The sequence below is a fragment of the Cynocephalus volans genome, chromosome 6, assembly GCF_027409185.1.
Source record: "Cynocephalus volans isolate mCynVol1 chromosome 6, mCynVol1.pri, whole genome shotgun sequence".
Taxonomy (NCBI): Eukaryota; Metazoa; Chordata; class Mammalia; order Dermoptera; family Cynocephalidae; genus Cynocephalus; species Cynocephalus volans.
Window position 1 is genome coordinate 3,187,216 of NC_084465.1, and position 20,708 is coordinate 3,207,923.

Sequence of the window (20,708 nt, forward strand, 5' to 3'; positions counted from 1 at the left end):
AGGAGCAAGGCCCATGCCCCGTTTGATGCTTCTTTCTAAAGCTCCGCGAGTGACTCAAACACTCACAGGTTTAATGCACTAACCTTCCCAGGGACATCTGCATCTTAACTTGGTTCAAAGACTGGAGGAATGGTCGTGTCACTGTAGAATTTCAGGCAGCTGTGGTGTGGGAAACAACTAAAAACCTGGGGTCAGAAGAACAAAGTGTGGGGTCCAACTGTGTCCCTTTCTCCTTGGGCACGAGGCCACCTGCCCACGCTGCGGGCTTCTTCCCTTTCCAAGTCACCAATGTAGCTTGAGGTGCCCCGACAGTGAGGACAAAACCACTTTGAAACCGTAAGGAGCTGCCCACCTGAGGTGTCATTGAGATCTCAGAAGAAACACCCACTGCTCAAGATGAAGGCAGGTGCCTTCAAGGACACAGGCAATGGTCTGAAGGGAGAGAGGGCACGAGGTCGCAAAGCCACACGCATCAGGACGTCCTGCCCTGTGACGTCTGCGTCAGTAAAGCACGGCTTTCTCTTCACCAGCTGGCCATGTGACCTTTCACACATCCCCAGAAGCTACATTTCACTGTCCGCATCTGTAAAAGCCAGAAGCAAGAGCTGCCCTGTTTGTGTACCCTTCATGGAGCACGGGTGACCTGATGTGGGAGTTCTGGGAAGAGGCAGCCACCGCTGCCCACCCAGGGGGCTCCGTGGGAAACAGGAGGGAGATGAGCTGGAACGTCCGTGCCCTGGAGGCAGGCACAGCCGCTGGGGTCTGCAGCTCCCTGCACTCCTCAGGCCTTGATGAGCAAAACCAGCAAGCATAAAGGCTGGGTCACCACCATGGAGAGGTCAAATGCACCCCTGTTGCAGAGCACCACCCGGCCAGGAAGCAGCAGGTGCCAGCCACCATCACGGGGCCAGTACCCTCTGCACCGCACTGCTGAGAGGCACCGTTTACGAGCACCCGGACCCACCATAAACAGTCAGCAGAGCCAGCTTCTCACTCCCACCACTGGAGCGGCACTGGAGTTCCTGTGGGTCACCGCAGCAGCTCTCAGCTGCAGTGCCATGAGGATGTGGATGCAGGGCATCCAGAGGGCCCCGCGGCCACCCCAGGCCCTCACTCCACAGGCGCCGGCACAGGCAGGAGAGCTGCTGCTTCCATCCACCTGCATCCTGGCTGCAGTCAGGGCACCGTGGGTGTTCCTGGGCTTCCTGTGCCACGCAGAACCTGGGGATCTCCAGGGAGCTGGAGACTCACACCCCCGGGCCTGGGGATCGGGAAAGGGCCCTGGAGAGAGAACAGCGCCAGAGGGCAGCGTCCCTCCAGAATGCAGAGAGGGCCCTGGCTGGCAATCACAACGACAAATGGAGCCACAGAAATTCAGTTTGCCAAAATCAGAGCAAATTCAGAAATAAATTGAAACTGGATGACTAGATGGGAAGAGATTGTGTAGAATCACTATAAGGAAGAGAAATCAAAGGGGCAGGGACAGAGCAAAGAGGAAACGTGAGATTAGAGACTGGACGAGGGGCGGAGGCTGCAGAAGCATGGCAGGCAGGGCTGGCTGGGGCAGCGCGTACAATCCTGGGGACGGGAAATCGGGGTGGCCCAGAGACTGGGGACGGGAAAGGGGACGATGAGCCGGGGAGCCCCGCTTCCTTCCGGGGCCTCCCAACCTGGGACTGCGGGAATTTCCAAGCCCGCCCAGCGAGCCTGAAGGCAGAGTGAGAAGGCCACCTAGCGGCGGGGCCGGGACGGGGCCGGGCGGCGCCCAGCAAGGCCCTCCTGGGGGCTGGGGCAGGAGGCGGGCAGGGAAGGAGCAACGGGAGGGGGACGGCTGGGTGGGACGCTGCAGTCAGGCAGGGGGAGCCCGGATGAATCAGAAGCCAACCCTGAGGGTCGCCCAGGACGTCCGGCCTTGTCAGGCGAAGGCTGGGGTTTGGAACGTCTCCCTGGCATGGGGAGGGGCCCGAATTGTCTGGAGGGGGAAAGGCAAAGAGAGGGAGCCATCTGGTGTCTGGAGGTGGAAGGCAGCGGCGTCTGGCGTCCGGCAAGTGGGGAGTGGGCGCGAGCAAAGAAGGACCGAGAGAGGCCCCAGCTTCTCCGGTGCCTCCGCCCAGCGCCCTTGTCTCTAGGACAATAAATGTGAACTGTGGTTGCTTTTTGTCCAGACTTTTCCCCCACCTCACGACGGGGAGCAAGCTCTCCAAAACAAGGCATCAGCGGCAAGTTTTACGGTTCATCCCTATTTTATTCCTGAGGATCAGGCCAGTCCTGGGGAAGCGCCCCCCCCAGGCTCTCCAGGGGGTCCAGGGCTGGCCAGCGATAGAAGGGACGGGGTGCTCCTGGTACCCCGTCCCTCTGGGCGGGGAAGGTCTGGCGAAACTCCCGGGTAGCCAAGCGAGCGTGCGTCCCTCCGCCAAAGAGGAGCTGAGTGCTCCTGGGGGCACCCGAAGTCCAGCCGTGCCCACGAGGAGCTCCGTGCAGCTCAGGCGTTTGCCTCCAAAACACACCCGCCCAGGCTGCGTGACGCGGAGGGGAGCCGTCTGCTGCTGCGGGTCCTGCTGCCCTGGCGCGCCTCCCGCGGGTCCGCGCACAGGAGCCGGGCTGCAGGGTCGCGACCCGGTGCCGCGGCCCTAGTAACAGAGGGAGAGCTAAAAACGGGAGGGGAAAGGGACGAGACCAGACGCCACCACTGTGGAAGGCCATCAAAAGGTTGCCAGTGTCCCACAGGGCCCAGGTCGTTTGTCCCGCCTGCACTGCCCAGTGATATGACATCCACATGCTGTGCAGGTAGCTGCATCAAGAAGGCCTACCCTGCACGGTAGAGGACGTGGGATCCCTTTTTGCATGTTACTACCTGGAGCAGGTGACGCCGCACAGGACACACATGCTGCAGAACTGCCCACATCGGGGGGCTCAGCTGAGCTCCGCTGTCCCCTGCTCAGTGGAAACCCTGGTTCTTTGGCCTTGATAAAGTTGGGTGCTGCCCAGAGGTTTGCGTTCTTCCTCGAATTTTGATTCTTCACAAATCATAGACTAGAAAAGCAAGCCAGGGGAGCATGGGTCAACCTTCGGGGAGGGACCCAGTCCGCTGAGTCTGGATACTGCTGTCTCTTAAGACCCATGATAGATGTCGCTTAACATGCACCTCTCCTCTCCTCCACGGGGTTTAAAAAAAAAAAGTTTACCTGCGAAGGGCACTGCTGGCAGCTTCCCATTGTGTGAGGGCTGAGCTTCAGACTGGGCTTCTCCGCCTGCGCTGCACGGGCTGGGGTCAAGGGAGCGCACTTAGCTTCACAGGGCAGTATCCGCAATATCTGATTATTCCTCAGGGGCAGCATTGCCATTCCACATGAGTAAGCCTCGCTCCCTTACCCTATTCCAGAGGAATTATTGTGTGTGAGTGCGATGGGGGAGGGGCGAGAAGAGGAAGGGCATGTTCTGCATAAAGGGGAGTTTTAGATTTTATTTTTCTAGTTTAGGACTTTCTGAGATTTTTTCTTTTTCCGCAAGAAGTAAGGGGATGGGGGAGTCAAATAGTGCCAGCCTCTGGGCACTGTGTTCTCTTCTAGGATGTCCCTCTTGGGCCAGAACACTGTTCTGCCAGGGTCCCAGGCCCCGGTTGGCTCCTGAGGACCGGCTTGCCGATCTCCCCAGAAGGCCAGCTCCGCACACTGTGGCAAGGAGCCCGAATTCCACATTCAACTCATCCCTGGCCCTGCGCTTTGCTCCACGGATCAGTTGTGGGGGTGGGGCGTGCACAGCCTTGCCCACCTGCGCGGCCCCCAGGCGCAGGCCTCGGCCCATGGGGCTCGCACCGTCCCCCGGCCCCTTCTCTTTGGGGTGCAGCACAAGCCCCACGTGATCCAACCACACTGATGGTCTCTGGTTCACTCTGTGCCTGCCCCTGAGCACGTCTCCGTCCCACCTGCAGAGGTTTTAAAAATAATGCATTAATTGAAACACAGTAAAGGGGCAGTATTTTACAGTATTTCTAAGGCACTTACAGCATGTCCAAATAGCAATGCTTTAAGTTGTGGTCACTCGTAAGTCCCCTTTGTCCAAGGATGCTGACATTCAGGAGGAGGCTCAGAGTCCTCTTTCCTCAAAATGCGGGGAGACCTGGCCTGCATGATAGAGTCTGGGGGGGGGGGAAATTAGATAAGAGCTGGGCAGCTTTGCCCCTCAAACATTCCAGAGACTATTTGTTTGACGACTGAAGCTGGGGGTGGCGGGGAATCTAGACTGTCCTTTAAAAACTTAAGTTGGTTTTAACTGAAGCACCTACCATTCTGGCAAAAGTAAAGGGGGAAACGCAGAGATGTACACAAAGCAGGGAGTAACTGACGTTATGCTGAGGAACACGCCTCGTCCCTCCCGCCCACCTCTATCTTAGTAAAGATTATTTTTCCCCCTTAACTCGAAGCCTTCAGGTACAAATAAAGCCACAGCAGCAACAGGGGAAGCATGTAGTCTTCTTCAGGGTTAACATCAGAAGACAAGCCAGTGCAGCTTCGGCCAATCAGACGCGCCCCTGCCAGCTATAATATAGTGCTAAAGGCAGCCTCTCGCACAGGCTCTCCAGGCTCGCTACCATTTAAAATCAGACTCTTTTTGTCTTTTGATTGCTGTCTAGCGACCCAACTCCGATGTGTTCCGTTATCAGCGACCAGCAGCCTGCCATTCCAGCCCCCGTCTGGGTGGGGATCGGTGGCGAGTCCCCCGCGGCCGTGGCGGGCAGGGTTCTATAGGAAGAGAAAGCCAGGCAGCGAGCAGGCAGCGGGCGAGCCGCAGCGAGGGAGGCAGAGCAGAGCGCTCGACAGGGCGCAGCGCACACAGCCGCGCGCCCCTGCGCGCACAGACCCGCGCGGGCCAGCTGGGCAGGCACCGGCTCCCGCCGACGAGATGCTGCTGCTGGCGAGATGTCTGCTGCTGGCGCTCGTCTCCTCGCTGCTGATGTGCTCGGGGCTGGCCTGCGGGCCCGGCAGGGGCTTTGGGAAGAGGCGGCACCCCAAAAAGCTGACCCCTTTAGCCTACAAGCAGTTTATCCCCAACGTGGCCGAGAAGACCCTAGGGGCCAGCGGAAGGTACGAAGGGAAGATCTCGAGAAACTCAGAGCGATTTAAGGAACTCACCCCCAATTACAACCCCGACATCATATTTAAGGATGAAGAAAACACCGGAGCGGACCGGCTGATGACTCAGGTAGAAACCCAGCGCCGGGGCGTGGACTGTGTTGCTTTCAAGGGGGTTGCGTGGAACCCAGCGGTTCCAGACTCGCTCTGCTTGCTCTTTGGGCAGGTAGGAAGGTGATTTCACAGGCTCCTTCCCCAGCCACCTGCCCACCGGGCGTCTCTCCCTCTTCCTGGAAGAGAATGGAGGTTAAGGGTCTGGCTGGAGAAGTTTCGGGTGTGGGTGGGCGCGAGGACGGTAGATGCGGTCCATTAAGGCCCTGATCGGATGAGTCTTGCTGGCATGGCCTTCCCTGTCCTGCCTCTGCTCTGGCTTCGAACTTGGGGAGACCTTCACATTGGGGGCGTCTGCCCTTTTCCAGGAGGGAGTAGAAACGGAGGGAGGGAGCAGGAATCCTCCCATAAACATCAAGTGGCCTCCAGGGCACTGTACACACAGCCCTGAGCACTGCAGCCCGGAGCTTTCATGTTTTCTTTCTCCTGTGATCTTCTTTCCCAAGTCACCCCCACCCTAGCCCCCACCCCCAAAGAGTCCTCAATTGGAAAAGCCAGGAGAAGGCTCGACAAAAGGCAGGGACTCCGGAGGCGCTGGCATCGCGATCCCGCCGTCCGCAGTCGTGCCCATCAGGGTGTGAATGTATTGATATTTCTTTAAGGATGCTTCTTCCTCCTGCAGCCGCGGTACCCGGGGGAGGGACGCAGGACTTGCTGGCTGGCATCGCAGCGCTTTAGTTTTCAACCTGCCTGCACGGGAATTCGGGGCGAATAAATATTAGTGGGAGGGGGTAGGAGAGAGAAGCAAAGAAACACACGACTTCCTCTCCCTGTCCCCACCTCCTTGGAGACTTGGGGCGGGCGGCCAACGTCCCAGCCCCTTCTCGACTTTCTGAAACTCCATGCGCTGACAACAAGCTAGAAATGGGTTCCTTTCAAATATAGGTCAACATCCTTTTTATTGCCCTATTAAGATACTCGAGTCCTACCTTTAGGGCTAGGTGCGCACGGCGGCTGACGGCGCGGCGCTGCTGGGGCGCAAGTGCGGGGGACGGGGGAGGGTGGCGGGGACAGAGGAGCCACCTCCGGGGCCGTCGCTTCCCGACCCGATCCCCGGGCTCGCTGGCGCGGCCGGAGAGGCCGGCTCGGGCTGGCGGAAAGGGCAGGACAGAGGGTCCTTATTCCTCGACCTCGTCATCTGCTTCCGACCACCTTAAATCTGGACCGCGAGTGTGGACGCGCGCGCCTGTGCCGGGGAGCAGCGCGAGCCACGGTTAACTCTGCAGGGGCCGCGGGGTGCCCGGTGCGGTGCGTGCGACTGGCTGCAGGGAGCTCTCCGGCCAGCCCTCAGCGCCCATCCCCTTGTCACCCTCGCCGCCCGCGGAGAGGCCTTCCCGGGGTCCCTGGGGATCAGAGAGGAGGGAGGGGATGCAGGAGAAAGCGGCAGGGGCGGGGATACCGAGGTCCTCCCGCCGGAGCGGGTCAGCGTCCGCGCTTGTCTGCGCGAGGCAGAAGCCGGAAGGCGGGTCCTCGGCCCGCGCCCCTGCCCGGGGCCTCGGGGCTGGCAGCCCTGGCGCCCGGCTGCGAGCGCGCGGAGCCGCGCACCAGGCGGACGCGTTCCAGCTCCCCTTGCCGCGGGGGATCGAGCCCGCGGCCGGGGCTTCTGCGCGCGCCGCCCGGCCCTGCCGCTCCACGCGCCCGAGCGCGAGCACCGGGGGAGCCGCGCTCCGACCGCCGCAGTGGCCGCCGCGCGGGGCGAGGGCTGGGGCGCGGCGCAGGCTCCCCCGGCCCGGCGGCCCCGCGCCCGGCCACTCTCGCCGCCGCGCGCGCTGGCAGCATTTGAACTTCTGACCTTCTGTCAACTTCCCTCAGACGTACGAAATGAAAACAAATACTTTTTTTCCTTAGGCGGTGGTTATTCCCGTTCCCAACACAAAAGGACGGGGGAGGGTGCGCCCAAGTGCAGGCGCGGTGGGGAGAGCCGGGCCAGGCTCACGTCAGGGACCCCGCAAATGCCCCCGAAAAACGTAGGGGGCTGGGGGCGCGGCAGCCCGCGAGACACCCCGGTGCGTCCCTCCCTGTCCTGGGTCTGAGAGTTAAGGGGGCGGGGAGGGAAGGAGCCGAGCGGGGACTGTCCCCGGACCGGGGGGTCTGGGCTCCTCCGGGGACCGCTGGCCCCTCTTTACACCAGCACCTCGATTCTCTTCCCAGGTGCGTGTCCCTCGTCCCCCTCCCCGCTTCTGTGTCCCTCTAATGTGACTGCCGCCCAAGTCCCTCAACCATGGCAAGATCGTCCCCAGTGGAACTTTCAGAGCAGTTCTGGAACGCAGGAGCTCCTGGTTAATATTAACCCGGGAGAGGGACGCGCAGACAGACACTCTCCCGCGCAGGCCGCGGGTGCCAGGCGCGGGTGCGGGGGCCGGGGGTGGCGGGGGCGGGCAGGAGGCCGCGCGGGGCCGGATCTGAAGGCTGAGGGGGTCACCTGGGACGCCACGTTGAACAGACGTCCTGTGCGCTTTGGGGCCGCTGGGGAGGGGCGCTCGGGTGGGTTTGGGGAGTTTTTCTGCTTTGGCGGGAGGGGGCTGTTTGTCCCGAGGGTGGGGAGCAGGGAGTGGACAGAGACGCGCGCTCTCTTTGAAGTCGGGTCCCCTCCCCCGCATGGCCGGCTGTGACAGTCCCTGCTCGGCGCTCCGGACCGGGGAGGTGGGCAGCAGCTCAGGCGTGGGGACCAGCGTGGCCACCGCCGACACAAAGCCCGGCCCCGGCGGCCCTGCCGGGCTTCACGGTGGCTGCACAGAGTCGGGCTTGATTCGCGGCACACGACCCAGTGAATTCATAACCGGCCAAGGGCTTCCCGGCTTTGCCTGCGACAATTCCGCCCGGCCGCGCCGAGCGACCCTCGGCCTGTCCGCGGCGCCGTCACCTCGCGTCGCCGGGCCTGGCGCGGCCCGGGGTCCTCCATGTCTTGCCCAAGTGGCGCAGCGCGGGGAGCTGGCGGCCTCCCCGTCCTGCTGTCCCCTGTCGTCCCCTCCCCGGCCGCCCGGGGGGAGCTGTTAAAAGCTGCGTCCGCCCCTCCAGGAAAAGGGGGCCGGGACGCGGGGGCTCCGACTCAGAACGGGGGCGGCGCTGTGCGCCTGCGCGCACCCGGCTTCGCAGCTCGCTCTGGACTGACCCTGGTTTACTGATTGATTTTCATGTAAGACGCGTTCAGTTCTCAAGATGACCTCACTCCAACTCTGCCTTTCCGACTGTTTTTTTTTTTTTTTTTTTTAAGAAAACTGCCGGCAGGCCCAGAAACCTGCAAGCGCTGACCTGTTACCAGGGCCGCCCCTGCTCCCGGCCCACCCCTGCCCCCCCATTTGTTGGATGTTTAACTCTACAACCATATTACTGGTTTTTATTGCTGCCAGGTACACAGGACCTTTCCTGTTGCGCAATTTGTCACGTCCCCTCCAAGGGCGGGCAGCAGGCCTTGCAGGCGTCCTCCGCCCCCAGCCCTACCCCTTGGCAGAAGAGCTCCCCACGCTGTCGTCAGGGCCCTTGGTATCTCCCCACCCCGACAACAAGGCTCCGAGCCGAGCATCCTTCCGGGCCGAGGCGGCTGGCGACCAGCCCTGCCCTCTGCAGAAGTCCACTTGAAACGGGCCCTCCTGCCCCCACTCGGTCTGCTTCTCTTGGGGACGCCGCCATCATCATCTTGTCACCAGTTCCCCCCTTTTTAAATCCCGAATCCCACCAGCATCAGTATAAACGTCCAGGTGGTGAGTTAGTCCTGCCCCCCACACATACACACACACACTTGATTCCGCTGTTTTTATCGCATCCTTATCTGAATGTGACCCAAGGATTAAGGGGAACGCCCACAGTCCCAAGTTCCACTTTACCCTGGTTTGCATCTTGACCGTGCAGTGTTTCTTTACTCCAGCGGGCGGCTTCCTTGGGGGAGGGGCCGGAGGAGACACCCCCAGGCGAAGGGCGCCAGGCCTCAGGCCTTTCTGGCTCCCCATCCCCCACGCCTCCCAACCCCCGCCCCCTCCCTCCCTTCCTCCAGCTCTGAAGTTTGCTCTTCAAACTTGCCGGACACCATTCTGCGCTGGGGCCAGGGAACAAGAGGGGAGGACGGGAACAGGTTAAAGAAAACAAGAAACACAATCAGCCCACAGAAAAGCCAGGCAGAAAAGGGTTCCACAGGGAAAAAGAATGTGGCTGCCCAGATAAAGAATGTTTGTCGTCGGGCCCTGGCCTGCACTGAAAATGGGAACTCACCTGGTCGCCTTTCACTTGGCTCTCTCCCACCTCCCTCTGTCACCTTTGGCTTCATTCTCACGACGGACAGGCATAGGGTAGGAGGGAAGGTCTGAGATAACACAAGACTTTTCATTCTTTAAGAAGTGCATGTGTATTTTTCTTTATTTCTGCAAAATTGCACCCTGGGCCTCTCCCTGGCCTCCTGGTGAGGGGTTTCTCCCAGCGAGAAGGCTGGAGGCCCACACAGGTGTGGAGAAGGGGGCTGGGGAGTGGAGGGCAACTTGGGAGAGGGGTGGCATTGCCGACGGTGCCCATGGAGGGCTCTGGAGTCGGTGTCTGGAAACATGCAGTTTACGCGTTTCAGAGAAACTTCATTAGCTTCTCAGGCCATGCTAGGGGCATCTGCTGTGAGTATCTGCAGAAAGGCTCTCTGCTACTCCGGAAAGGAAAGGACTTGTGCCTCCTGCAGATGCCCACCCCACTCCCCACCCCAGATCTGGGCCCCATTCCAGGCCGTGTCTCCCCACTTCTCTGAGCAGCCCTTGCCCCCTGGTAGGGGCTGGGGTGGGTGGTGGGCCACTGATGCTGAGGTGTCTGTGGGTTGGGGGACCCCCTCTCTCCGCAGAGGTGTAAGGACAAGTTGAATGCCTTGGCCATCTCGGTGATGAACCAGTGGCCAGGAGTGAAGCTGCGAGTGACCGAGGGCTGGGACGAGGATGGCCACCACTCAGAGGAGTCACTGCACTACGAGGGCCGCGCCGTGGACATCACCACATCTGACCGTGACCGCAGCAAGTACGGCATGCTGGCCCGCCTGGCCGTGGAGGCCGGCTTCGACTGGGTCTACTATGAGTCCAAGGCACACATCCACTGCTCCGTGAAAGCAGGTAAGCCAGCCTCAGACCCAGCCATCTTCCAGAGCCCCCTATGCCACCACTGCACACCCCCACCCCCAGCAACTGCAGATGTGCCCCAAGGCACAAGGAAAAAAATGGGGGGGAGGTGAGGCCCAGGGAGGGAGGGTCACTAGGTAATGACTGGGCTTTTGCTCTGGGAACACACACTGTGGCACCCTCCGCCCCCAGCAAGGAGTTGCCCCCTACCATTGAGGCCACAGAGGTCCGAGGTTTTCCACGGAGGTGCTGAGGGCCCAGGGTTCCCTCAGCCTCCCCCAACCTCCCATTTCCGGAGCCCTCTCTGCAGGTGCTGTGCATGGGGAAGAGTGACTGGGGGAGGGAGACGAGGACTGCACGTTTAGCCACGTCCTTCCTCTCATTGGAGCTTAAGAACTAACCTCCCCACCCCACCCCCACCCCCCCAAGCGCAGGGGGTTCTGTCCAAGGCGTAAGCCCGAGTCCTCTGTCCTCCCCGCCGGGCGCCTGTGGATTCTAAATAACTTAACTCACTCGCTAAGCCTTTGGGGAGAGGCCTGGTGGGAGGTGATAAACCCAGTAGTTACCACTTCCAACATCTGGAGGCCCCACGCCCAGAAGCATCCATCCTGATTAGGAGCCCGGCCGGGACGCGCGAGCCGCGGGCAGGGCCAGGAAAGCCGATCCGGCCGCGGGTCTGCAGCGGGAGGCCCGCCCCAGTCGTGCGAGGCCATTTCCCTGGGCCTGCAACGCCACATGCTGTCGCCGACAGGAACAGCTCGCCACGAAAGGCAGGCACATCCGCGCGCACGCAGACGCCCCGACCTGCGCGCTGTTTATACGCGCCTCTCCACCACTCAGCAAACACAGTTCACAGTGAATTTCGGGGGGACGGTCTTCCGTTCCCACCGCCCCACTTTCCCTACTTGTCTCCCAAACTAAATTTTAATGGCTTATGTTAGTAGAAAAAACACTTTTAAAGTGTCAAGACACACTTCGTGGGTAAAGAAAATAGTGGCTTCTTGTAACAACAGCAAACAGAGGCGTGGGAGCGAACGGGGAAGGGCTGGGCCCACAGCCCCGGGAAGGGGTGTCTGCTGCTAGGAGCACGGGGACGAGACGCCCCCCAGCTCGCGGGGCTCCGCGGCGGGAGCCTTCTGCCGGGGCGCCTTCCTCCGGCCCGGCCCGGGTGGGACACGCAGGCGGCGGGAGGCGCCCCGTACCCTGCGTGTGCCCTTCCCCGGGCCTGGCGGCTGCGCTCCCTGTGCGCGGCCACCCCAATCCTCGGGGTCCCCCTGGCGGGGGTCCCTAGAGGTCTCCTCCCAAATGAGCAGCGGTGATCCCGCTCCGAGGATCCCGGCGGGGACAGCAGAGCCCCGGGGCGGGCAGAGCCGCTCATTGGCATTCCGCGCACACGGGCGGGGGCGCGGCGCAGTACGTGTCAAGCGGGGTCGTGCGACTCGACGACTCCGGGGAGCTCCGGAGGGCCCCCCACGGCCAGCCCCGCACTTCATGACGGAGAAACCTATGAGAAGATTAAACTCCTTCTGTAATTCCAGCAGGAAGACTCTTTCCTGCGATCTCTATTTGCAAAAAGCATGATCCCAGCGATTGGAATGCAAAGACGACGGGGACCTCCCCGCCCCTCCTCCCGGGCCTCGGCGCTCCGCCCCAGCTTGCATTATTGTCCTCGGGACCGTGAGCCTCCGAGAGCGACAGAGGGCTCGAGAAAGCGCGTAGTCGAGGGGCCTTGAGAACCCCGCGCTTGCAGCGCTCCGAGCAGGCCTCGCCATTTAAAATTCAAATACGCATCTCGAGTGCGTGGAGGAGAGGCCTGGCTGTGCAAACAGCGCCGGAGTCCGGGCGCGAGCGGCGGGGGGCTGGGCTGCACCTGAGCAAACAGGGAGGGGGCGGCCGAGAGCCGAGCAGGGGCGGGGGAGTGGAAGTGTCCCCTCTTCCAAGAGTGTCTCCTATGTATTCCAGAAATCACAATGACAATGCTGGGCCCTTTATTGGGTTTTGATTAGAAAATCCACACAAGCCTCGGATTTTCGCACCTCGGCCAGTTCTATGGCATGTTTGTCCAGTTGCTACAACTACTCACAGCTATTTTGCGCTCCCCGCCCCTCCACAGGCCCACGACCCGCCGGGCGCCGGGGCGGGCGAGGGGTCCCCGGGCGCAGCCCCCGGTGCGGCTGTGCGGAGGTGCCGCGCCGGGGCTGGGGGCGGGTGGCGAGGGAGGAACCCAAGCGCAGGGCAAACACCCTCCGGATTCGTAGCGAGCCGGGTGTGTGCTGAGCAGGGCCTGGCGCTGGAGAGAGGCGGCGGGACAGGGCGGGACTGGCCGCCTGCAGGAGACGCCGGCCGGCCTTGGTCACCGCCGGGCCCGTCCCGGGGAGCCGCGAGGGGACGCGCCCGCCTCCGAACTGCGCCCCGGCGGCGGTGGGGCTGGGGGCGGGAGGCCTGCGCTGGAGCCGCGCGGGGTCGCCCCGGCCAGAGCGCGCAGAGCCCCGCGCGCGCCGCCTCCTCCCCGGACTCAAACCGCGTCCCCTCTTGTCTCCCTTCTCCCCGCCCGCAGAGAACTCGGTGGCGGCCAAATCGGGCGGCTGCTTCCCGGGCTCGGCCACGGTGCACCTGGAGCAGGGCGGCACCAAGCCGGTGAAGGACCTGCGTCCCGGGGACCGCGTGCTGGCGGCGGACGACCAGGGCCGGCTGCTCTACAGCGACTTCCTCGCCTTCCTGGACCGCGACGACAGCGCCACGAAGGTCTTCTACGTGGTGGAGACGCGGGAGCCGCGCGAGCGCCTGCTGCTCACCGCCGCGCACCTGCTCTTCGTGGCGCCGCACAACGGCTCGGCCGCCGCGGAGCCCGAGGCGTCGTCGGGGCGCCGCGCGCTCTTCGCCAGCCGCGTGCGCCCGGGCCAGCGCGTGTACGTGGTGGCCGAGCGCGACGGGGACCGCCGGCTGCTGCCGGCCGCCGTGCACAGCGTGACGCTGCGCGAGGAGGCCGCGGGCGCGTACGCGCCGCTCACGGCGCAGGGCACCATCCTCATCGACCGGGTGCTGGCCTCGTGCTACGCGGTGGTCGAGGAGCACGGCTGGGCGCACCGGGCCTTCGCGCCCTTCCGCCTGGCGCACGCGCTGCTGGCCGCGCTGGCACCGGCGCGCACGGACCGCGGCGGCGGCGGCGGCCGCGTCCCCGCCCCGTGCGCGCCGGGCGCGGCCGACGCGGGCGTCCACTGGTACTCGCAGCTGCTCTACCAAATAGGCACGTGGCTCTTGGACAGCGAGGCCCTGCACCCGCTGGGCATGGCGGTCCCATCCAGCTGAAGCCCCGAGGGGACCCGGGGAGGGGCGCGGGCGGGGCGCGGGAGCGACAGCAGGAGACAGCGAAGGACGCGCCGAAAAGGCGCACTAATGAGACTTTGCAGTATAATGATGATTAATGATAATAATAAAGTAGGTCACTCCAAAGTAGAGTATAAGGAAGCCGAGACCCCGGAAAGCTTTGTGGTTGTGCTTAGTTTCTATATATATATTTTTTTGAATTTTTGGGTTCTTGTGTTATTTTGGATATTTTTTTCCTCCTCTCCTGCCTATTTATTTGTTTGGTATGAATAGATGTTTTAAATAATATGAACCGGACCTTCAAGAGCCTTAACTAGTTTGTTTCTTGGATAATTTATTATTGTCACATGAACTGCGCTCACGGGGGAGATCATTGTGTGAGGCCAAGCGATCTGCTCAGAGTCTATTTTTCTACATGTCCCCGGTCCTGACTGTCAGAAAGCGAAATTCCGTGCTCGCCACCCATTCCTCCTCTGCAATGCCCCTGCTTTTCGGCAAGTGTAAACTAAAAATGCTTCATGGGGGTCCACAAATTATATTTTTATACACAGAATTGTAAATTAGATTTTTTGAGAGATCAATACTTAACTGAATTGCATTTCATTTTTTGAAATAGTGTAAAATATGAAAATATATTATTTTAATTTAACTAGTTTCCGATGTAACAGCCATCTTCTGAATTGTCTTTATGGTTTAATGTTTGCTTGTAATCACCGTTTTAAGTCACATTCTTGGAAGCTAACCAAGACTGTCACACACAGACACACATTTTTTTTTTGGACAAACTGGAAGAACTCTGTTATTTTTAACTTCAAAGAATTTATTAGAAAATAATATTTTTTAAAAGCGCACATAGTGATGAGCCCACACGGATGGAGCCTGTAGTTTGTACAGAGAAAAACAAAGGATGTTTTTGCATTAATAAATGGAGAAATAACTGCTGTAAATTTACTAAAATGTATTTTTGAATATTTTGTAATAGTTTTATAGAAATAAAATGTGCCACGCACAGACTGGTTAGTATATAATAACTAAGAATTCCTGTTGCAGCCCGTTTTCTTTTCTTTTTTTTTGGCTTCTTTGTTTGGGAAACCTAGTGCTGACAGGACTCCCGATATTATATATATTTAGATGTGTCGCTTATACTGTGAATTCAGATTGACTTATGTAGAGAACCAAAGTAGGTAAACACATCAACCTGTTTATTCTCATCACTGGAGAAACCTCAGCTCTGTTTGTGTTTATTGTGTGAAGTTTTTTCTGCACTCCCAAAGGTTGGGGGTGCCATACGTGGGGACTGTTCTGTCCCCCAACCTCATCCTTTAACTAGCAAAGCCTAGTGTGTAGGCCCAGAGGAGGTGGCCTTGGTGGCGTCCACTCGAGAACTTTCTCCTGTGGCTCTTCCGTGTGTGATTGTTGGGCAGACCTCATGCCTTACCCTGGTCTTGCTGTCTCTGATCTGTAGGGGGGTCCCTAAGTGCTTTCTCAAGTCCTGGTGTGCCCTCTCCGGAAAGGGTCCCGAGAGCAGAGGGCCAAGTGTTGATCTTCTCTGAAGCCCCCACCCCATTTTCTTGGGGGTCCCCCTGGAATCTGTGTGGCAGGCCCACTGTGAAATGTGCATTCTTCATGTCTGGGCTGCTGGGGTCCTCCGGCCATGCCGGTATCTCCAAATCGAAGTTGTCTGTCTGATGTGGTTGTTAGACATGGATATTTATTCCCTAGGTATGGCCCTACTTGAGTGGGCACCCTGTGGTCAGTGCCTGATGTGAGCTGGGCCTGGGGAAAGGACCTCCATGCTTAATTCTGCTGCGTTGTAGGTTTGGCCAAGAGAGTCTCTGCCCTCGGCCACTGTAGAACTTTGGCTTATTGAAGGCAACTGTCACGCTTTGTGCTTTGGGCCGAGGAATCTGAGCAGGCTGCGCTTTGGAGGTGTCTGCCAAGCTGTGTGGGCTTGGGACCTCTTAGCAGATTAAATCGGTCGTGGTGGCCCAGGTTTAGAAAGCAGGATTGAACAGACCTCAGTCTCACATGACAGGGGTCTGGCTCCCAAGGCCAGGCCTGCGGTGGCATCCACAGGGAGAAATGCTGGTCCCTGAGGGGCTCTGATGCTAAGGTCTGGCGTGGCCTTGCCAGGAGGCTGTGTGGCCAGGTGGACAGTGCTGGGGCCAGAGGCTTGTCCTCTAGGTGCTTCCAGGGGGCTGGGGCCTCTAGGCAGGAGTGGTCCTCAGTTTTTCTCTGCAAGAGACTTCTCTCTGGTCTTCAAGGTGGTTAGCAGGTTCCAGGCTGGTGTTTACAATCCCTGGTGAAGTTCGATGGCTTCTGTTCTGTGGACTGTTCAAGCCTGATTCTAAGCTGGTCAAAGGTAAACCGTGGGCACACCAGCTCCTCTGGCTCTGTTGAGTGACCCAACAAATCAGCAGTGCAGCCTGGTGGGTCAGAGATGAGAAGCCGGGCACTGGCAAAGCCTGAAGGTCCCCATGGCCATGGCAGATGTCTGCTGGCCACCAGGGCACGCAGATGGAAGCTGGGCAGCACCACCTCCTACACGGGCCAGCAACAGGGCCCCTGCTTCCCCAGCCCTCCTGGCCACTCTTTTTAAGACTCTTCCACAGCTTTACATTAAGAATTCTCTTTTTCACAGGCAAAGAAAGGAAGCCCCTGCATAGAGAAACTAAATATAGGGCACGGAAAGGGGCGGCTCGGCCACCCAGATGAGGACCCTGCATCTCTCCTCCAGGGTCGACGGTGCCAGAGTTTGTGCAAAGTGTGTGCATGGCGGTTGCTGCCGGCCTCCCTCACAGCTAGATGCATATGTGTTCCTGTCAAAAACCATGTACCAGAATGTACTTGAAACTGTTATCTGTGTGCTCTATTGTTTGAATAATTAAAGAAATTACAGAGACTTTCTGCAATGTCTGTTATGTGGTGGAATTCCTATACCATACTGTCATCTGTGTTTCTCCTTTCTTCCACGAGACTGTGCTAAAAATGTGAAAGAAAAAAATCTCATTGAGGGTGCAGGCTGCAGATCTCTCAATGGGTGGGTTTGGTCAGGCTGTGGGAATTTTCACCAGCGCCAGGAGGCATGTGACCTGGCCATTAAAATGGGGTTGCCAGAGCTGTCCTCTGCTCATAGAATCCTTGTTGTCATCATCATACCTGCATGGGACATATTGGACAGACATGCAAAGAAGGCTGGTCGGTTGCAAGATTTGGCAAGCAAGCAACAGTGCCTGCCGAGGAAGCAAGCAGGTGTCACAGCCTCCTCTTCACCAGCGTTCCAGGTTCCCTGAGGGTGCAGAAAGTTGTCTGGTCCTCCCTACAAATGATCCACTCAAGGGGGTTGAGAAGCTGGGAAGTGACTTTCTCATAACTTCATACGAGCAAATCACACTACACATCACACGTCCTGGCTTCTCCCGGGCACTCTGCTGCATATATGTTCCAGGACAGGGGTGGGCCAACTACAGCCCCTGGGACAAATCTTGTCTGAAGCCTGTTTTCACACAGCCTATGAGACTCATTTTGCATTTTTAAATGTTTGAAAAAAAAAATCTAAAGAACAATATTTCCTGACACATGAAAATTACACGAAACTCAAATTTCAGTGTCCATTGATAAAGTTTGACTGGGACACAGCCACGCTCACTCCTTCACATGTCATCTGTGGAAGCTTTCGTGCTACCACAGCTGAGCCAAGGGGCTGCAGCAGAGACCACGAGGCCTGCAAAGCTTAAAGTACTTACTACCTGGCTCTTCACAGAAAAAGTTTGCCACCCCTCTTTCTAGGGTCTTGTAACCAAGCTTGGGTTTTGGAGCTGGGGGCTGGGGACTGGGGACCAGGAACTGAGATGCAGCGGCCTGTCTACCATCACAACACATTTGTCAGAATTCAAAGCTTGCCACACCATCCCGCTCCTTACTGAGAGCCACGGGGACCTTACTGAGAGTGGGAGGCTAACAAGTCCAGGGAGACAGGGCCAGCCAGTTCCAGCCGGAGGGGCAGCAGCAAACATGCATGCTGATCAGGTGTGAGCGAGACTGCAAGGAACACCGTGTGCGTGTGCGGGAGAGGACCGGCCGGGGCAGAACCTCGGAGACCGCAAAGCGGCCAAGGAGGCCGCGGCGCTTATACCCCTGGTCTGTGAAAATCGCCCCAGAGTGAGAAAATAAGACGACTAGATTTGAAGAAAACTTTCTTTTCTTTTTTGGCCAACCTTGATTTTCTCAAATTAAGAAAAAAAATAAATTAGTAATTCCCATTTTACTGGGTCCTGTTACAAGGAAGCATGAAAACTGGTATGAAGCTTACATTTCGATGGCTATCTTTGGTTTTCAAGATGAGGGCAGCCGTGTTTTCAGACGGGAAAACTGGTTTCAACAGGAGGGTTGAGAAATCTCAAATCTGAAGATAAATGAAAAGAGATATTATGCTAGAAATCAAAGAAAACAAATTGCCCCACACCATGGAACATGACTCCTGGAGGGAGCCCTGCATCCCGGGTGAGGGTCTGAGTGTTTGCTTCCAGGGGAGACGCACGCTCTCCCCCCGGACACCAGCCCTCACCGCAGCTGGAATCTCCCTTCCTCCAGACCTGAGCATAGCTCAAGAATTCGCTCTCAGAACCTGCAACCCAAAGGCCGCCAAACACACCCTGTATCTCTGTGCTAGAAGGACCCAGGTCCCTGTGTCCATTTACCCTGCTGCCCTGCTCATCAGAATCCCAGCTGAAAGCCACAATCAGACCCTCCCCATGTCCCAGCTCAGCGCTGTCCCCCTGCAGGCAGGGCCCAGGAGTGGGGTGGGGGGCTGTGGGAACTGGGCAGTCATTGTTTCGGAGAGAGTATCCAAGTGGCCAGCAGAGGGGGAGTCCATGGCGCTGGTGTCCTGCCTGTGGTCAGGCTATGTGTGCTCCTGTCAGCTCTGCTCTTCCTTCTGCTTGGTGATATGCAGGGTCTGGTGCCTCTGAAGGTGAAGGGAGCCTTGGCCCAGCACCCTGGTCCCCATGTCCCCAAGGCTTCCAACGTGGGTCATTGTCCTGGGCTGTGCTACAGGGCACCAGTCACCACCAGCCAGAGAAGCAGCCGCCACTGCCAGCGTCCAGCCTCCACTCCTGTGTGTGCACTGGAGTGGTCCACCTTTGGGGTCTCCACCTAAAGGGCAGCAGGCTCCGTGTGGCCTTGCAGTCATGCTCAGGAGAAGGTCACCGAACAGGAGGACACTCTGCCCCCCCCAACCATGATGTCTGCCCCCTCGGGGTCCACGCAGCCCCAAGGGCCCCCTCCTGAGGGACACAGCCAATTCCATATCTCGCGGGAGTTCTCATAAAGCCAGGGCTTCTTGTGGTCCCCACAGATGCTGGGCAGTCCCGTCCCCCATCGGCCACTCCTGAAAGGCACTGGCAGCACAGGGGTGGACGTTTGGGGCTTGTGGACAACATCTGGGTCCACTGCTCTCTCTGCACCTCGACTTTGCCCAGAAATGCAGGGTGCTGGGAAGGGGTGCGCCCTGCCAGAGGTCCAGCCCCTCATTTCCTCTCTGTTTCCTGGGATTCAGCGTCCTCCAAGGGCAGCAAGGTTGAAAAGGAGAAAGTCCCCAAGTCACACGCCTGCTCTTCCCAGAGTGGAGTCCGGGCGCCCTCTGGTGGTCGCGTCGGGAGAGGGAGGTCGTGGCCACAGAGTCCTGGAGAGGACGGAGCCTCCTCAGCCAGGTGGGCACCGTCGCCCAGGGAGGCTGACCCACACACACCAGAGCACCCTTCAGAGGGCAACAGGTGACCTCAGGGAAGGAGCCGAAGGAGCCGCGAGCCCGACGGGGTGCCCAGGGGGATGGCACCTGGGACATCTCCCCCGTCCCTCCCCACCCTCAGTGGCCCCAGCTGAAGTTCAGCCATCACAGTAGCCCCAGTGGACCAGGCCTGACTCGATGGTCTAAAGGGACACATTTATTCTTAGACACCAGTAGTCAAAACAGAGAAAGATGGCTGTGTTAGAGAACTGACGCCTAGAGACGCTGCATCAGGGGTGCCATGTGAGCATCGCACTAGAAGGTGACCTGAGGTCTGGGGTCCCAGGACTGGAAGGCTCCGTTCAGCAAGGGCCATCCCCTTGGACCTCCCTGTCTTCAAGCCAGACCTCAGCCTTTGCAGGGTGAGGGTCTCCGGCTGGGGGTGAGACTGACACAGAGCTTCCTCCCAGCGGACGCGAGCGTCAGGAAGGAAAGGGTTAGGAGAGAGCCCGGGGTGGGAGGCCACCATGGCGTCACTGCCAGCCAGCCCATGCTCTGAGTCTCCACTCCCTCATGTGGGAGACGAGGCTGGGGACCAGAAGGCTTCCTCTCAGCTCAGAAATCATCCTGTGCTGACCCAACTGCTCGCCGTTCCGCACTCCATCCTTACCTGGTTCCAGGTGAGACCCTGAAGAAGCCTCCCTGCACCGGGAAAAAAGACGGACTTCTGGTGTTTGCAGAGTCTGGAGGGGAGGCTCCTGACTCTCTCTGACCCTCTCTGGCCCAGCCTTCAGGGTTGTCCCAGTGGGGTCACCACCCTAAAGTCAATGCCAGGCTCAGTGGTCTGTTGAGTGTGGGGGGCCCAGCCCTGGGCTAGCAGAGTTGGGGGACACAGACAGTAACAACAACGGGAACAGAGGGAGTAGACACTGCTGCAGGGCGACTCTCTGGACAGGGCCCACCCTGGAGAGCCCACTCTGCAGGGGAAGAAGGATGCGGGGCCTGCCCTGCCCCACCGTTCCCTCCAGCTCTGCTTTGGGCCCAGTGACACTGAAAGGAAGTACCCCTTCCTCAAATCCAGGGCTAGTTAGGGTCTGAGCAGTTTCATGGAGCTGGACTGGGGGTGGAGAAAAGAGCCCGTCAGAAAACACCTGGGTCCTGTTCGGGCGCGCTCTGTCTCTCTGTCTCTCTCTCTGTCTCTCTCTCTGTCTCTCTCTGTCTCTCTCTGTCTCTCTCTGTCTCTCTCTGTCTCTCTCTCTCTCTGTCTCTCTCTGTCTCTCTCTGTCTCTCTCTGTGTCTCTCTCTCTCTCTCTCTGTCTCTCTCTGTCT

General features: G+C 59.1%; 1 protein-coding gene across 1 annotated transcript; it reads left to right on the plus strand.

Annotated features, from left to right (window-relative positions):
• The first annotated feature begins 4,902 nt into the window (after positions 1 to 4,902).
• On the plus strand, positions 4,903 to 13,633 carry SHH (sonic hedgehog signaling molecule). Its single transcript, XM_063101274.1, has 3 exons — positions 4,903 to 5,202; positions 10,057 to 10,318; positions 12,882 to 13,633. Exons 1-3 carry the CDS (start codon positions 4,903 to 4,905, stop codon positions 13,631 to 13,633), a joined length of 1,314 nt encoding a protein of 437 aa, XP_062957344.1.
• The last annotated feature ends 7,075 nt before the right edge of the window (positions 13,634 to 20,708 follow it).

Excerpts from the sequence above, each read along its gene's own strand:
- SHH (XM_063101274.1), top strand. The coding sequence starts at position 4,903 with ATGCTGCTGCTGGCGAGATGTCTGCTGCTGGCGCTCGTCTCCTCGCTG. Across the intron at positions 5,203-10,056 it reads CGGACCGGCTGATGACTCAG|AGGTGTAAGGACAAGTTGAA; the intron begins GTAGAAACCCAG and ends CTCTCTCCGCAG. Across the intron at positions 10,319-12,881 it reads CCACTGCTCCGTGAAAGCAG|AGAACTCGGTGGCGGCCAAA; the intron begins GTAAGCCAGCCT and ends CCCCGCCCGCAG.